At 43.3% G+C, this 18,194-nt stretch overlaps 1 protein-coding gene and 1 long non-coding RNA gene across 2 annotated transcripts in view; both read left to right on the top strand.

Moving 5' to 3' along the window:
* The first annotated feature begins 222 nt into the window (after nucleotides 1-222).
* LOC123726707 (uncharacterized) lies at nucleotides 223-3,953 on the top strand. The gene is made up of 2 exons (XR_006758826.2): nucleotides 223-740; nucleotides 3,336-3,953. It is a non-coding gene; the product is annotated as an uncharacterized LOC123726707 (long non-coding RNA).
* A 1,842-nt stretch (nucleotides 3,954-5,795) lies between these two features.
* The window catches only part of LOC106569638 (cullin-3), a 53,328-nt gene continuing 40,929 nt past the window's right edge, over nucleotides 5,796-18,194 (top strand). Inside the window, exons 1-9 of the mRNA XM_014141192.3 lie at nucleotides 5,796-6,071; nucleotides 8,823-9,020; nucleotides 9,960-10,073; nucleotides 12,540-12,700; nucleotides 13,174-13,288; nucleotides 15,128-15,356; nucleotides 16,919-17,064; nucleotides 17,582-17,758; nucleotides 17,968-18,138. Of these exons, the coding sequence (XP_013996667.2) occupies nucleotides 6,012-6,071; nucleotides 8,823-9,020; nucleotides 9,960-10,073; nucleotides 12,540-12,700; nucleotides 13,174-13,288; nucleotides 15,128-15,356; nucleotides 16,919-17,064; nucleotides 17,582-17,758; nucleotides 17,968-18,138 (1,371 nt within the window). The 5' untranslated portion in view covers nucleotides 5,796-6,011. The remainder of the gene's footprint in view (nucleotides 6,072-8,822; nucleotides 9,021-9,959; nucleotides 10,074-12,539; nucleotides 12,701-13,173; nucleotides 13,289-15,127; nucleotides 15,357-16,918; nucleotides 17,065-17,581; nucleotides 17,759-17,967; nucleotides 18,139-18,194) is intronic.

Consider the following 18,194-nt stretch of genomic DNA (forward strand, 5'->3'; position numbering starts at 1 on the left):
TACCATTTTATTTTATTTTCAAATTAGTTTTAGTGACTGGAACGGATGGAGAGAATACAGATGCAGGTGAATGGCAGACGACAGTAAACAAGAGACAGAAAATGAAAGTGATTCAATGAAATCACCACAACGTTGCAGTGTCTTCCTACGTGTCACTGACCCGTACTAGATTGCCTATTGCTGCTTTACGTTGACAGAACGGATAAATATTTAACTGTCGCAGAGAAAGTGGGCGGCATCGGGTCTCAGAGAAGAAAATGACACTAGTTGGCCTACGTCATGTGGCTGTGTTATCAATGGTGCGATGACAGGGTAATTGTTTGTTTTGTTCATTAAAAAAAAGTGAGAGGAAGAAAACGTTGCTCCACATGGATCACTAACCGGGTACGCGCGCGACAATCACATTGACAACCGAGATGAGGGGAGGAAAAACTAGGCCTACCATGTGACTGAAATAGTGTATGTACAGAGGAAAACAGTTTAGGAGAGCATGATATCTATTTACCAGGTCAGGTGAGGCAAGTGGCTAAGGGTTAGATATTTTGTCCCAATGGCACTTTACGCGCGGACATAAATCAGTCGTTTCAGCACCATGGATAGCGAACGGAGACTCGCGCAGGTAATCATAGAAATGCGGTCGGAAATCCGGAAATTGGAGTTAGAGAACATGGGGCTGAGAAGAGTTGGAAACAAGTTAAGAAGGAGTACTACCGCCCCTACATTAGTGGCCGAATACAAAAGTGAGTCAACCCTTCACGTTTTCCTTTTTTCTCACTGTTTTTAGGGGTTGAAGCATATTGTTTTTTCTCTGTATTCTTATCATTTGTTTCCCTTGACATGGTGAAATAACTCAAACAGGGATTGGTAACTTGTTTTCTAATTTGGCACACAGAAACAAGACGCCATGAGTAACTTGGTGAAAAAGAATGGCACCGATTGGCCTACAGGTGGTGCTGTTATAAGCAGTCTCACTTAAACCCTCATATCTATAGGCCCGTTTGACCTAGAGACTTGAAACGTTGTATGTAGGTGTCTTTCCTTATGCTGAACCAATCTGCCTCAAGGACCCATAAGGTCCGTCAGGATAGATTTTCCTCCATCTTGGAAATTTCGGAAAACATTTTAAAAACATATTCTCATGAAACATAAGACCAAATAACACCCAATTTAGAATGTAGGCCCATGGCACATCTCTTAAATTAATTGGTTAAGAGATGGCTAAGTTAGGGATAAATCAGGAAATCAGGGCTATCATGGCCTATCAACTTGAATCTTGTCATCAAAGTCATTACCATGATGAACCATGTTAAGATTGGCATTGATATCTTTGAACAATAAGGAAACCACTGACAATTCAGTTTTTTGACTTGTAATGCTAATGCTTAAAACAATCATAAAATGTCTTCTTCTAATGGACTTAAAGTCACAGATTCACTCCAAATTTGGTCTTTGGACTCATCACAATAGTCCCTAAAAAGTTTGAGAAAATAATGCTGATGAGTTCAAAGATGGCCGCACTATGCCAGAATATGCTAAAAATGCTATAAAAATCTTCTCATGAACCATAGGACCAAATTACATCAAATTTGGAATGTAGGCACATGGACATGTCTTAACTGAGTTTGAGATAATACCCCAAAAATATATGTCAATTTAAACCGCTGTAGCTCTGTAGCTCAGTTGGTAGAGCATGGGGTTTGCACCGCATGGTGTTTGCAACGCCAGGGTTGTGGGTTCGATTCACACGGGGGGCCAGCACAGGAAAAAAAAAACATGTATGAAATGTATGTATTCACTACTGTAAGTCGCTCTGGAGAAGAGCGTCTGCTAAATGACTAAAATGTTGTTTTTTTTAAATGTAAAAAATCCACTCCACAGTGGCCTATCAACTTGACCTTGTCATCTCTGTTAGGGACATCCCTAAGATAAGCCACACTGAATTTGTTATTATTATAAAAAAGTTAACTAACTCATTCTTTGTTCGTGTAATGTTAATGTTAATGTTCAAAATCATATGCAATCATCTTTTCCTCATGAACCATTCGTAAGATTCACCCTAGATTCTGTATTTAGACTCGTTACATCAGAATAGTTGCTACATTAAAATATAGCTGCACTGTACAACTAGATGCATGTTAGCATGCCTAGTTAAATAAAGGTTAAATTAAAAATAAAAATAAATAAAAAGCACATATGCCAATGATAAAAAATACTTTTAAAAATGATTCTTCTCATGAACCATATTGACTCCAGAATGGGTATATAGACTCAATGAATTAGCCTCTAATGAATTTGAGATTGATTAGTTGCTGCATTCAAAGTCAGCCACCCTACACTACTAGATGGCACCATATCACAGCAGGGCTAGAAGAAGTGAAGCGATGGACATGGGGCCATGAAATTTGGTATGTAAACCTTACGTATATGTCCTTAGAAGCTGTGTGACTATAAAGTGACTGCACCAGACCAGTTGGTGGCACTATAGATGTCATTGGCACCAGTGGCACCATAGGATACTAGAGCAATAACTAGTGATCAAGTGGACTTTGTCTCGTGCAAATTAATGTTAGATTTAAATTATGCAGACAAACAATGTGAATTATTGTGATTAGTATATCTGTATAATCACATAAACTAGCCCTATTATTGGTTTGAACTTAGTGAAAAGTGGATGTTTTATTCTGGAAAATGTGAAATTGGAAGTCTTGCTGCTTGCGCAATCAGCATATATGTATGTATGTATGTATGTATGTATGTATGTATGTATGTATGTATGTATGTATGTATGTATGTATGTATATATATATATATATATGTATATGTATGTGTGTGTGTGTATATATATATATATTTATATATATGTGTGTATATATATATATGCAGTATACATATAAATATTCATATATAACCTCAATACATTAAGTAATGACTTTCAGAATGATTACCTGCTGCATCCTACAGCACTACACAAAACTTACATTTACATTACATTTTAGTCATTTAGCAGACGCTCTTATCCAGAGCGACTTACAGTAGTGAATGCATACATTTCATTTCATGCATTATTATTTTTTTAAATGTTGTACTTCACTTGCGTCATCCTTGTGGTATTGAAAGATAAACATGGTAATGCTTTCACATAAAGGAAGATAGTTCCTACATGATGTGCTTGCTTTGTTATATCCAACTGATCTTGTGTTCTTTCTGTCATCCCGTAAACACTGCTGCTTGCAGTTATATTTTTGGTTTGTAGCCTTATGTGAAGAATACATGGGATAATGCAATGCATTTGGCTATACAACATTATTTTACAATCTGTCTATTGCCTTATTCAGAGAGCATCGTCATGACTGTGAGAAGATATTCCATCTTCCAGTCCTTGGTCGATCATCGACCCAGGAGATTTTAATGTGACCATGGTGCAGAGAGAGAGAGAGAGAGAGAGAGAGAGAGGGAGAGAGAGATGGAATAGCCCTCTGACGGAGGCACGGTGGACACTGGACAGCATAATGTGACATGTGAAGGGTGACATTTACTTTGTTTTTCCGTTTATCACCTGACCCTCGCCTGACCCTCGTCTTGTTGTGATGTGTGTTTTGTCCTATATTTATTTATTTTATTTTTTATTTAATCCCAGGCCCCGTCCCCGCAGGAGGCCTTTTTCCTTTTGCCTTTTGGTAGGCCGTCATTGTAAAGAAGAATTTGTTCTTAACTGACTTGCCTAGTTAAATAAAGGTTCAATAAAAAAATTAAAAAATAAATAACTATAGCCTTGGATTGATAAGAGTGCAACGTTACCCTCTTGTGGGTGTTTGCTGTATTGCAGTGGAGGCTTATTTTCACGAATGTAGCCAGCACCGGCTACTTTAATTCTCTGAGCAAATACCAACAGTAATTGTAACACAATTATTTTTGTGCATAGCCAAAATAATTAAAGTAATTCTTTAAAATGTCACCGTCTCCATTTTCATTTCATCATCTGATTTTGTATAAGGCCTAGTGTAATATCTAGATGTAGCCTAATATTTAGGCCTACAGTAACAACAGGTTCCAGGCCCATTTATAGGGAAACAGTCTGATGGGGGGGGACAAGTAGTTTATTAAAGGTTCAAGGTAGAGATTTCCTTGTAATAATGGGTAACAGTACAAAACACCTACACAAAAGGCTTTTTTGATCGAAGTGCCTTCCTGAAGTGCAATAGTGCTTTCACAGGACTACAGGTTACAAAACAAAAAACAGATCAACAAGTGACAAACATAACCTACCTGTAAACAGTTAGACTAGGCAATAAGAGAACAGTAAAATAACAGTTAGACTAGGAGGCAATAAGAGAACAGTAAAATAACAGTTAGACTAGGAGGCAATAAGAGAACAGTCAAATAACAGTTAGACTAGGAGGCAATAAGAGAACAGTAAAATAACAGTTAGACTAGGAGGCAATAAGAGAACAGTAAAATAACAGTTAGACTAGGCAATAAGAGAACAGTAAAATAACAGTTAGACTAGGCAGTAAGAGAACAGTAAATAACAGTTCGACTAGGAGGCAATAAGAGAACAGTAAAATAACAGTTAGACTAGGCAGTAAAATAACAGTTAGACTAGGAGGCAATAAGAGAACAGGAAAATAACATTTAGACTAGGCAATAAGAGAACAGTAAATAACAGTTAGACTAGGAGGCAATAAGAGAACAGTAAAATAACAGTTAGACTAGGCAATAAGAGAACAGTAAATAACAGTTAGACTAGGCAATTAGAGAACAGTAAATAACAGTTAGACTAGGAGGCAATAAGAGAACAGTAAATAACAGTTAGACTAGGCAATAAGAGAACAGTAAATAACAGTTAGACTAGGCAATTAGAGAACAGTAAATAACAGTTAGACTAGGAGGCAATAAGAGAACAGTAAATAACAGTTAGACTAGGAGGCAATAAGAGAACAGTAAATAACAGTTAGACTAGGCAATTAGAGAACAGTAAATAACAGTTAGACTAGGAGGCAATAAGAGAACAGTAAATAACAGTTAGACTAGGAGGCAATAAGAGAACAGTAAATAACAGTTAGACTAGGAGGCAATAAGAGAACAGTAAATAACAGTTAGACTAGGCAATAAGAGTAAATAACACACATAGGCCTTTATTTACTTTAACAGTCACTTGGCGGGTTCAGAAACAACAAATCACAATTACCTCTCAGGACCTGTAGGACAAAATATTTTAAGCCTACCTGAAAAAAAGGGTTGTTTTTCTACATTTCACATGGTAACTAAGTGTTTCCTTAAAGGGACAGATACTATGGTTCCTACCCTGTCACACTATTAGGACGAGTACATCACAATATCCCTTTGTTTACATTAGCACTGTGTCATGTTGTTGGCTTTAATGTGTTCATGCACACTGGTATTTAAATAACAAAACAGCATGGATATCATGTGAGTGAGACTGTATTGGCCAACTCATCATAGTTGACAGGCCTAGTGCATGAGTACTGACTACTCAATTATGTAGCTAGGTAAGTATCTAGTGAGCACAAAGAAAGAATGCTAGATTTTGAAATGTGCACGTTTGTGTAATATTTAAAAAAAAATCAATGTCACCTCCAATTTTGGCCACCTGATAAAATGCAATATGATATGAACTGAATAGACTGTATACACATACATTGTCCAGACTTGATACTGGGTTAAAGTGAATTGGATATATATCCAACTGGTGGAATGAGGATGAACGTGCTATATCTTTTTGCAATATTATGTTTTCCATGGTTCATCTCGCGTGATTTCGGTTCGCTGTTACCACTGCCCTGTAGAAGCTTGTTGTCCGCCATCACTGCAAGGAGAAGCTAGGCAAAAATTGAGAGAAGAGGAGTGACAACAACAGCGCAGAGAGACGGACCCAAGCCCAAGGGGAAGGTCGAGGGGGATCTTTACCACTTTCCATTCGCAGGCATCCCTGTTGCAGCCTAAAATAGTATTTCATGATAACGTAGAGAAGACGGACGTACTAACTAATCATGTCCAACCTCAAAGGCGGCGTCAAGAAGGACACCAAGATGAGGATAAGAGCCTTTCCTGTAAGTATTAGCCGGGTACGCTGAGACGCGAGCACTGGGGATGTAATTTGCTAAAGACGGGCCTGGCTAGTTAGCTAAACATATACTTTGAAAATGTCACTGTCAGCTAACAACAACCTAGCTAAATTAGCTTCGTGTTGCGTAGATTCATATTCGCTAGTTTGCTAACTAACTTTGATTCGATAAGTTTCTGTTATTTGTACAGTGCACATTGGAAAATATCCACTAGCTAACTATTAGTTAGCAAACGTTAGCTAACTTGCGGTGTTGCTGACAAACTAGTTTCTAGCTAGGTTGTTGGCTAGCTATATACATTGGCAGCCAGCTAACTTTATTAGCTAGTTAGCAGAAACCTAGCTTGGTAACTAACTAGTTACCTGGTTAACTAAACTTTAAGTCAACTATCTATCGTTAGCTAGTAAGCTACCGGCTAACATACTAACGTTAGCCAGGACCTAGTCTAGGTAGCAGCTAACGTTAGCTAGTTCCTTAGCTGTGTAGCCAACTGCCCACCCGTAAAAATTGCCTGTAGCGTAGGCCTAATTTACTAACTCAGAAAGGGTATAACCAGAGATTATAAACTAATTTGTCAGTGTTTAAAAAAAAAATAATCTGTCACGATTTGTAGATATTTAGCATGGCTATATTTAGCCTGACTATGTTGCAGAACTAGCTAAGCATGTATACCGATTGCTCTACGTTAGTTAGTTAACGTTAGTCTCTCTTTTTATGAGAGCAGCCCTACATTGTTGGATGCCAGACATTGGCTGTATGTGTGAAGGAATGACATTGCAGTCGGCCCTGGGCTTAGACAGAAATGTACTCTCTCATCCCCTGAATATCTCACACACATGCACAGTGTTACACTGACTGCTTGAATGCTGCAGGAATAACAGCAGCGGAATGGCCGTGCGAGTGCTTCTGTGACCACGCACTCAGTCTGTGCACCTGGACAGTAGCCAGGGTATGGGATATGCAGTTTTGTCTGCCTGCATACCTGCAGCAGCCCCACCTAATAATAACTGAGCAGGAGAAGGGATGAGCTTTTCATCTTACACAACTACTTGCCCCCCAGTTTATTAGGCCCATGTTCCAAATTTAGGCCCACCAAAGTGACTTTCAGTGTAGTGTGTGTGTTTGGGGCCTATGTGTTTGCTTGCATGTCTGCATGCTTGAGCAGGCTTTAATTTAGACTTCCATGAAGAACTGGATTCTATTTAGGCAGTTTTCCCCTTTGCACATGTTGGTGCATCCTGTACCCCTCAGTTCAGTTGTTGGCCCCAATATAATAAAACAGATGATGTAATTACTTTGTGGAGTGGGGGGGGCACTCAGTGTAGAATAATGACTTGATGGCATGGCCCTCTCTCTTGCTCATTTTAAACTCTTTGACTGTTTTAATATGCTCTCTGGTCAGGTGACGGGATCCCTGAGGTTTGAATGGCCAAAAGAATGGACATCTTGACAGGGTTTGATAGCTAGCTAAGCTTTTGTCATACTAATAAGCTATGGGGCAAAAAGACTTGACTCATCTTGGCACCTCTGCTGTGCCCACATGAATTTTAATCAGAATCATATCTGTAGGTGATTTTTTTTTTTTTTTTAAATGTATTGTCCGCATATTTTTTTCCCCTCGCCTCATCTTGGAATTTTCCATTCTTCTGCACCTGCCTAGGGAAAGACAAAATACTTTCCCATAACAAATTCTCTCATTAATTAATGTGTTTATACAGACAGGCTAGCATAACAACTCCTGGTTTGTTCACTTTGTTGTAGTGATAGACCCTATCTGCATTAATAATGTCATAGATTATGATCATGTAGGCTAACGCAAGCAAATATATAATTTACTGCTATGTACACCCTACTCGTTCTACTATTGATAATTACCAATACTTCAAATATTTAAACACCTAGGCTTAGACCGACATTCATGCTATTTCTAACCCACCGGAGGGGATGTGACCTGGACACGTCAGCCTCTGTTGATGACCATTGTCCGGCCCAACAACTACATGTACTTTTGTTTTTAAGCGTCTTTGAGATTATCTGTATAATGAAAATCCCTAACTTAAATAAATATATTATTGTTTGTATTTAACTTATTGTGTGTTGTACCATCAACAATAGGCCTGATACAGATGTTCTGACTACAATTAGCCTAGTCACTAGATTTTCTAATGGACCAACTCCTACCTTCTCTCTACCAATGAGAAACACAGACATCCCTAATAATAGGCCAATGGTGTTGTCTCTTTGTTTCAAATGTGTCCAGACAAGGTATGTTTCAACTGCCATGATTGAGTCACTGTGAAGTCATAATTGACTGTTTTGTTTTTCATGTTATTGTCACTCAAGTTTTAGGCCCTAGCTGCCACCTGTGGTTTATCAAAGAAAGCTCTTAGAACATTTTTAAGTTAAGGCTTCAAATCCTCACGCAAATCACAAAAATGCATACTAGGTGCAGGGCCAGCTTGTCGGTGAGTCGTCGATCATAGCCATACCTAAACAACTTTAATGAGACTGTAAGATCCTTATAAACTTGCATCATTGTTCTAACCCGATAGCAACCTCTAATGAATTACCAACATCTATGCACTGCTGTCATATATCAATTGACAAAGATGTCATCTGTTCAGATTTGCAGAATGAGGAAACAATCCTTACTAAGAATGAACGGACACGGGTGAAAAGGGTTGAACTGTTCCATTGTCATTGTTTCTTCATTGTGTCCGATTTCTCTCTCCCTAGATGACAATGGATGAGAAGTATGTCAACAATATCTGGGACCTTCTGAAGAACGCTATCCAGGAGATCCAGAGGAAGAACAACAGCGGGCTGAGCTTCGAGGAGCTCTACAGGAACGCCTACACCATGGTGCTGCACAAACATGGCGAGAAGCTCTACACGGGCCTGCGCGAGGTCGTCACTGAGCACCTCGTCAACAAAGTAAAGGACTACGCCTCCCACAATGCACCGCTGTTTATCTTCTATAAATCATTTCCCATAATACGCTGTGAAAGTGACCATCCCTCATGCCTTGTAGTTTGGTTTTTATGGTCTTCAAGAGCAAAAGCATGTGAAAATGACTGCACTTTCATGAATTTGAGGATATAATCTTGAATCCCATTCAAAATTTGTGACTGGGTAAATCGGAATAGGTGTTGACTTTCACAGCGAATTAGGCCCAGGAGTTTCTCCTGGTCACGTGACCATGTGGTCAAGAGAAACTCCTGGCCTTGTCTGTAACGTTTACCTTTTTTAACGGACACAATTTGATATGCAAAATCAGCACCTGTACACACACAACACAGTGCAATCCAGTTTGCAAATTAAGTGCAGCGCACAATGAAACAATCCCTTGTTCAGCTAAAATATAGATAGACGAATGATAGATCAGAGCTATATAGCCTACATGAAAAGTCACCACACTCAAAACAGAACCAGACAGACAGACTTGATAAAACTCTTGTGATTGATTAGTATGGGATCTGTAGCAGTGTATTCTGTCTGGGGACTAGGCTAATTCATATGAACCACCTGCTGGTCTGCACTGGAATTTAGTATTTGGCATCGCCTTCTCTCATGAATATAACATTTAGCATTCAGCAGGCCAGATAGCTGGGGTCATAACCTGTATGTCCACATGTTGTCAGTCTCCAGTTGTTGTAACACAGAGCCCTGGGTAGACGATGCCCATAGGTACAGATCTAGGATCGGTTCATTCAATCTCATTCCTATCTTACACCATTAGGTTGGAAACTCCAAAAATGGAGACACTGATCTCAAATGTTTTTGCCTTGGATCAGTGTCTACAGGCAACTTCAACATAGACAGAAGCTATATCTTCACTAAGACTTTCAGTACTTATTTTATGTCTTTCCGCAGGTACGGGAAGATGTCCTAAACTCGTTAAACAATAACTTTCTGCAGACTTTGAATCAAGCGTGGAACGACCACCAGACAGCGATGGTCATGATCAGAGACATCCTGATGTACATGGTAGGTGAACTGCTTTAGATCTAGTTCGCGTGTCTAACTCATTCCACGGCGGGCCGAGTGTCTGCAGGTTTTCGCTCCACCCTTGTACTTGGTTGAGGAATTAAGGTCACTAACTAGTAAAGAACTCCATCTCACCTAGGTCTTAATTGAAAGTTTGACATTCCTGTTCTAGTGCGTTCTATGGTTATTGACGGAAGAACAACAGTTTTGTTGCACTGAATTGGAAGTGTCCAGTTCATGTCAACCATGCCCAGAAGCACAACTACTGTCTGTATTCCGGGGATATGCTGGAAAATATGCAGAATTTCCATGAATCTGCAGAATTCCCAAACCCCAGTCCAGAAGGATTCTCTAGATGTCCTTTTAACCCCAGACAGGCCTAGTCAGTAGTATTGCTTCTCCAGAAAGCTGTAGAGTTTTATCTCCAGTTTAGTGTTTTGTCTCCAGTGGTTTCCCTAAAGTGTAAATAATAGTTTTCCTCGTATGAAAGAATGGCCCGGGCAGACTCTCTTCAACAACGTGTCATGGTGGGGGTTGGGCGTGCCAGCCTTCTAGTTGCTGTTTACCCTGGGCAGACTCTCCTCAACAACGTGTCATGGCGGGGGTTGGGCGGGCCAGCCTTCTAGTTGCTGTTTACCCTGTTTACCCTGGGCAGACTCTCTTCAACAACGTGTCATGGTGGGGGTTGGGCGGGCCAGCCTTCTAGTTGCTGTTTACCCTGGCAGACTCTCCTCAACAACGTGTCATGGCGGGGGTTGGGCGGGCCAGCCTTCTAGTTGCTGTTTACCCTGGCAGACTCTCCTCAACAACGTGTCATGGTGGGGGTTGGGCGGGCCAGCCTTCTAGTTGCTGTTTACCCTGTTTACCCTGGGCAGACTCTCCTCAACAACGTGTCATGGTGGGGGTTGGGCGTGCCAGCCTTCTAGTTGCTGTTTACCCTGTTTACCCTGGCAGACTCTCCTCAACAACGTGTCATGGCGGGGGTTGGGCGTGCCAGCCTTCTAGTTGCTGTTTACCCTGGGCAGACTCTCCTCAACAACGTGTCATGGTGGGGGTTGGGCGGGCCAGCCTTCTAGTTGCTGTTTACCCTGTTTACCCTGGGCAGACTCTCCTCAACAACGTGTCATGGTGGGGGTTGGGCGGGCCAGCCTTCTAGTTGCTGTTTACCCTGTTTACCCTGGGCAGACTCTCCTCAACAACGTGTCATGGTGGGGGTTGGGCGTGCCAGCCTTCTAGTTGCTGTTTACCCTGTTTACCCTGGCAGACTCTCCTCAACAACGTGTCATGGCGGGGGTTGGGCGTGCCAGCCTTCTAGTTGCTGTTTACCCTGGGCAGACTCTCCTCAACAACGTGTCATGGTGGGGGTTGGGCGGGCCAGCCTTCTAGTTGCTGTTTACCCTGTTTACCCTGGGCAGACTCTCCTCAACAACGTGTGATGGTGGGGGTTGGGCGGGCCAGCCTTCTAGTTGCTGTTTACCCTGGGCAGACTCTCTTCAACAACGTGTCATGGCGGGGGTTGGGCGGGCCAGCCTTCTAGTTGCTGTTTACCCTGTTTACCCTGGCAGACTCTCCTCAACAACGTGTCATGGTGGGGGTTGGGCGGGCCAGCCTTCTAGTTGCTGTTTACCCTGTTTACCCTGGCAGACTCTCCTCAACAACGTGTCATGGCGGGGGTTGGGCGGGCCAGCCTTCTAGTTGCTGTTTACCCTGGGCAGAACAAAGAGCTTCTTTTATTTCTCCAGTTTTTTGGGCAACTAGTGGCAACTCTGCTTGATTTACTGTAACAGTAAGGCCAGCTGTCTGTGTGCTGTATGAGGTGGGGGACAATCCAGTGACACAGCCGCTATGGAGACTGCAGAATTCTCTCGGGATTCTTTTGTTTTTCTCTCTCCTTCTCCCTGCTCTCTCCCCCCACCCTTCTCAATTCAAAGGGCTCAATCGCTCTCTCTCCTCAATTCAAAGGGCTTTAGTGGCCTGGGAAACATATGTTAACATTGCCAAAGCAAGTGACATGGATAATAAACAAAAGTGAAATAAACAATATAAAATTAACAGTAAACCGTACACTCACAAAAGTTTCAAAGGAAGTTTGACCTTTTCCCTGCGTCCTGGGTCTCCAGTTAGCTGCCTGGCCTACTCAGTGCTAGGTGCAGAAATGGGATGATGATGTACTCTTATTTTGGTATTAAAAACATCTAATCCCAGAACTGAGATTTCAGCCATATTTATTTTGTATCTGCGTAGTAGGCTATAGATTTGTATTGGTGAGTGTAACCAAGGACACCAGCCTATCAGGTATCATATGGCTTTTCAGAGCAAAAAATGACATTTTTGGGAGTCCTCCCCCTTACCTGTTCCTGAATTTTTCAGTTGAGTAAACTCTAACTGTGCAAAGAATATTCTGTTCGGAGGACAAAGTATTCAAATGGGTTTTATTCTAACGCACTGTACTCCACTTGGCTCCAGGACCGGGTGTACGTGCAGCAAAACAACGTGGAGAACGTCTACAACCTGGGCCTGATCATCTTCAGAGACCAGGTGGTACGCTATGGCTGCATCCGAGACCACCTGCGACAGACCCTGCTGGACATGATCGCACGGGAGAGGAAAGGAGAGGTGGTGGACAGGTAAGGACTGTTCTGGGATCTGTCTAACAAAAGAAAGACCTGTATCTATTCACAAAGTGTCTCAGAGTATTAGTGCTGATCTGGGATCAGTTTTGCCTTTCCGATCATGATGACTGACTTGCTTTGTGTATACAGTCCCTGCTACTGTTGATTAGATAGTAGGTATTTGGTGAGGCTGGTGCATAAGTCATATCCTAGGGGACAATGGCCGGCTGTGATGTGAGGTTTAAGCCCCTGAAACCACTTCATCTTTCTCTTTGGCTGTTTTTTTATGTAGGCCTATGATAAGGGCAGTAGCACATCCTATTCACAGAGAATTGACCTTTCAACTTGGGAGATGAACTACTACATTAATACCCAACTCATCACCACTCTGGCAAATAGGTTTTATTCAATGTTACTTAAAGAGAAAAATCCACCCCAAAATCTAGATCATATGTTTATTCCTCGTGTGTGTGTGTGTGTGTGTACAGGGGAGCGATCAGGAACGCCTGTCAGATGCTGATGATTCTGGGTCTGGAGGGTAGGTCTGTGTACGAGGAAGACTTTGAGTCCCCCTTCTTAGAAATGTCTGCAGAATTCTTCCAGGTGGGTTGGGCAACATTTTACACGCTCTCTTTTTTTTGTCCAGTCATTGTGACTGCTGAGATTTGTTTTATGATGTTGGCATGGATGCTAAAACCACAAAAACACGTAACCAAGCTATTACAACACGTTAAGCTGCATTAAGTCAGTGGAGCTTCTCACTATCCTCATCTAACCCCATATAGGTGACCTCTTGGTTTGTGGTCATCCAAATCCTGTTCATGAGTCGAAGCCCATCACTTCGTCATTTTGTGCTCCTCAATTGTCCACACTAATAAAATGCTTTTTATTTTTCAGTTTTACATAAAATTGTATTGCTCTATCAACCTCTTCCAACTTCCACTTTTATCTGAAATACCTCTATCTCACGTCAAACCCTACCCTGTCCTACCCCCCCTCCTCAAACCGTACCCTGTCCTACCCCCCTCCTCAAACCCTACCCTGTCCTACCCCCCCTCCTCAAACCCTACCCTGTCCTACCCCCCCTCCTCAAACCCTACCCTGTCCTACCCCCCCCTCCTCAAACCGTACCCTGTCCTACCCCCCCTCCTCAAACCGTACCCTGTCCTACCCCCCTCCTCAAACCCTACCCTGTCCTACCCCCCCTCCTCAAACCCTACCCTGTCCTACCCCCCCTCTTCAAACCGTACCCTGTCCTACCCCCCCTCCTCAAACTGTACCCTGTCCTACCCCCCCATCTCAAACCTGTACCCTGTCCTACCCCCCCATCTCAAACCTGTACCCTGTCCTACCCCCCCTCCTCAAACCTGTACCCTGTTCTACCCCCTCCTCAAACCTGTACCCTGTCCTACCCCCCTCCTCAAACCGTACCCTGTCCTACCCCCCCCATCTCAAACCGTACCCTGTCCTACCCCCCCATCTCAAACCGTACCCTGTCCTACCCCCCCATCTCAAACCTGTACCCTGTCCTACCCCCCCATCTCAAACCTGTACCCTGTCCTACCCCCCATCTCAAACCTGTACCCTGTCCTACCCCCCCATCTCAAACCTGTACCCTGTTCTACCCCCTCCTCAAACCGACCCTGTCCTACCCCCTCCTCAAACCGTACCCTGTCCTACCCCCCTCCTCAAACCTGTACCCTGTTCTACCCCCCCCCTCAAACCGTACCCTGTTCTACCCCCCCTTAAACCTGTACCCTGTTCTACCCCCCCTAAAACCGTACCCTGTCCTACCCCCCCTCCTCAAACCGTACCCTGTTCTACCCCCTCCTCAAACCGACCCTGTCCTACCCCCTCCTCAAACCGTACCCTGTCCTACCCCCCTCCTCAAACCGTACCCTGTCCTACCCCCCTCCTCAAACCGTACCCTGTTCTACCCCCCCCTCCTCAAACCGTACCCTGTTCTACCCCCCTCCTCAAACCGTACCCTGTTCTACCCCCCCTCCTCAAACCGTACCCTGTTCTACCCCCCCTCCTCAAACCGTACCCTGTTCTACCCCCCCTCAAACCTGTACCCTGTCCTACCCCCTCCTCAAACCTGTACCCTGTTCAACCCCCCCCTTCAAACCGTACCCTGTTCTACCCCCCCTTCAAACCGTACCCTGTTCTACCCCCCCTTCAAACCGAACCCTGTTCTACCCCCCCTTCAAACCGTACCCTGTTCAACCCCCCCTTCAAACCGTACCCTGTCCTACCCCCCCTTCAAACTGTACCCTGTCCTACCCCCCCCTTCAAACCGTACCCTGTTCTACCTCCCCCCCTTCAAACCGTACCCTGTTCTACCCCCCCCTTCAAACCGTACCCTGTCCTACCCCCCCCCCCCCCTCAAACCGTACCCTGTTCTACCCCCCCCTAAAACCGTACCCTGTACCAACCCCTCAGATGGAGAGCCAGAAGTTCCTAGCGGAGAACAGTGCCAGTGTTTACATCAAGAAGGTGGAGGCCAGGATCAACGAGGAGATAGAGCGGGTGCTGCACTGCCTGGACAAGTCCACAGAGGAGCCCATCGTCAAGGTGGTGGAACGGGAGCTCATCTCCAAACACATGAAGACCATCGTGGAGATGGAGAATTCTGGCCTTGTTCACATGCTCAAGAACGGCAAGACAGAAGGTGAACATGGAAAACAGGCTTGTTTTACAGGCAATGGATTAAGACTGAATTGAGTTCTAATCAACACTTTACTTGTGTGTTTAATTATATCTGGAGACCTGGGCCCTTTTTTTTCAAAAAGCATCCTCCTGTCCAAAGAATCTTTCTCACTGTGGTCTAAAAGAGGAAAACGTAATCCTAGATCAGCGTTCCCCTTCTGAGACTTGGGCTGTGGGTGATTTTCATGTAAAAAGGTTGTCCGGACATAGGCATGTTATTCAGGGTTAATCAATGATTCTCCAGACCTAGCCATAGTCTTCTATCCAATCTTATTTTTCTGACTGTCCACACTCATATCAGATTTGCACATTCCCACTGATGTAGCCTCTGAAGTAGCACACAGATGTAACACTCATTTCCTGTCACTGTTACATAACATTTTCGGGGTGGTTGATAACGGCAAGTCATGCGCACACAAACAAAAATCACTTTAGAGCAAACAAATGAGGCCACATATTGGAGCATCAGAATTGCGTTAGGATTGAGGTCCACGTATGGACATGGTATGAATCTGAAGGCAAAAGATCATATTCAATATGTTTTGTTGTTGCTGTTCATACCTTAGGAAAAATATCAGATTGGGATCAGATATGGAAATAATTGGCAATAGATCTGAATGGGTTGCCTATGTAACCGTAGCCAATTAGGCACAATCTACCGGACACCCAAAGCTGATTAGTGAAGCTACTGGAGTCAAAAAGTGAAACGGAGAAAAACATCTCCGCACACTTCCAGTCAGATCCACATTTATTTTAATTATAGCTGAGCTTTTGGTCAGTCGACCAATCAGAGCATATCTCCACAAACAACAGTGGGATAGAAGGCCACACAGAGAGCCAGAGATAATTAGACAGGTGTGTTAGTCTGACGTATCCAAAAGGGCCACTAGATGTCATACTACCAGATAGGAATACAAATACTAGATAGTACAAGACCTATTATCGATGAGTGGACTGAATCAAACCCTCCTGTTGATGATTATCAAATCAGAGAGAGAAATAAGTTCTCTGTCACTCATGTATTTACTGGTTCACGTCAGTTCACTTTCTTGACTGGAATTTGCTTCAAACGCATTTCCTGAGCTCTGCATTTACCTCACAGATTAACTCTGAAACCAGACACGCAGAAATACAGACAGGCAGAGCCAGTGAATCTTTGACATCTAAACCAATGTGAAATACAGACAGGCAGAGCCAGTGAATCTTTGACATCTAAACCAATGTGAAATACAGACAGGCAGAGCCAGTGAATCTTTGACATCTAAACCAATGTGAAATACAGACAGGCAGAGCCAGTGAATCTTTGACATCTAAACCAATGTGAAATACAGACTGTAGATCTGTGTATTGGTTTGAACTTCCTTCATAACTAATCTATTCTCCATTTTCCTCCCCCCCCCCCCTTCCTTTCTCCCCCCTTCCTCTCTCCCCCCGCCTTATTCCTCTTCCTCTCTCCCCCCTCTTCCTCTCTCCCTCTCTCCTCCCCTCTTCCTCTCTCTCCTCTCTCTTCCTCTTGCGCTCCAGACCTGGGCTGTATGTACAAGCTGTTCAGCCGTGTGCCTAATGGCCTGAAGACCATGTGTGAGTGTATGAGCTCCTACCTGAGGGAGCAGGGCAAGGCTCTGGTGTCAGAGGAGGGAGAGGGCAAGAACCCTGTCGACTACATTCAGGTACACTGGGCCTAACCTCAAATCAAAGATTGGCTGGCATTTTTATTCTCTGAACATGTCCATAACAATCAGGGCACAGATTATTTCCTGACCAGAAAGAACTCAAATCTAAAGCGTTTTTAAAATAGTAACATTGGTAACTACCCCCATAAGCATTGAAGCTAAGGTTCCAGCCCACTCTTTTCAGGGAGTATCTTTTGGTTATCACTACGGCAACAGCTTCCAGGAACGACACAATATGTACATCTTACAGTTATTCAGAAAATAAGCAAAAGGAATAAAACAACAATATGTACATAACTGCCAAGTGGTACAGTAATTAGAATTTCAGTACAGAAGAAAGATCATTGTTATTGTGGTAAACAATGATCTTTTTAGGGCATCCCCAAGAGTTAACACGTAAACCACTTGAAATCTCTATAGTATCTGTGTGTTTGTGTGTTATTACTTATTTTAAAGCGTGCTATGAATTTTAATTCCCTTTCAATAAAGTTGGATTTGATTCCCTGTCCTATAGGGCCTGTTGGACCTGAAGACGCGGTTCGACCGTTTCCTCCTGGAGTCGTTCAACAACGACCGGCTCTTCAAGCAGACCATCGCCGGAGACTTTGAGTACTTCCTCAACCTCAACTCCCGCTCCCCAGAGTACCTCTCCCTCTTCATCGACGACAAGCTCAAGAAGGGAGTCAAAGGGGTACGTCAGTGTTGCTAAATGTTATATTACTACACTTCAGTGGACTAATCTCATGTAGTACCCTACCTTCCACATAGTGCACTAGTTCTGGACAGGACCACGTGGAGACGTGGTTATTAAAGGAAAACTATTCAAACCAATATCCTGTCTCCTGTCTGTCTCCTGTCTGTCTCCTGTCTGTCTGTCTGTCTGTCTGTCTGTGTCTCCAGCTGACAGAACAGGAGGTGGAGTCCATCTTGGACAAGGCCATGGTTCTATTCCGGTTCATGCAGGAGAAGGATGTGTTTGAGAGATACTACAAACAGCACCTGGCCCGGAGGCTGCTCACCAACAAGAGTGTCTCGGACGACTCTGAAAAGAACATGATCTCTAAGTTGAAGGTGAGGAGATGAACGAGTCTGCTGTCAATTACACGTTGACATTTCATATCCAATAT

Source organism: Salmo salar, chromosome 14 (assembly GCF_965601325.2).
Source record: "Salmo salar chromosome 14, fSalSal1, whole genome shotgun sequence".
NCBI classification, from domain to species: domain Eukaryota; kingdom Metazoa; phylum Chordata; class Actinopteri; order Salmoniformes; family Salmonidae; genus Salmo; species Salmo salar.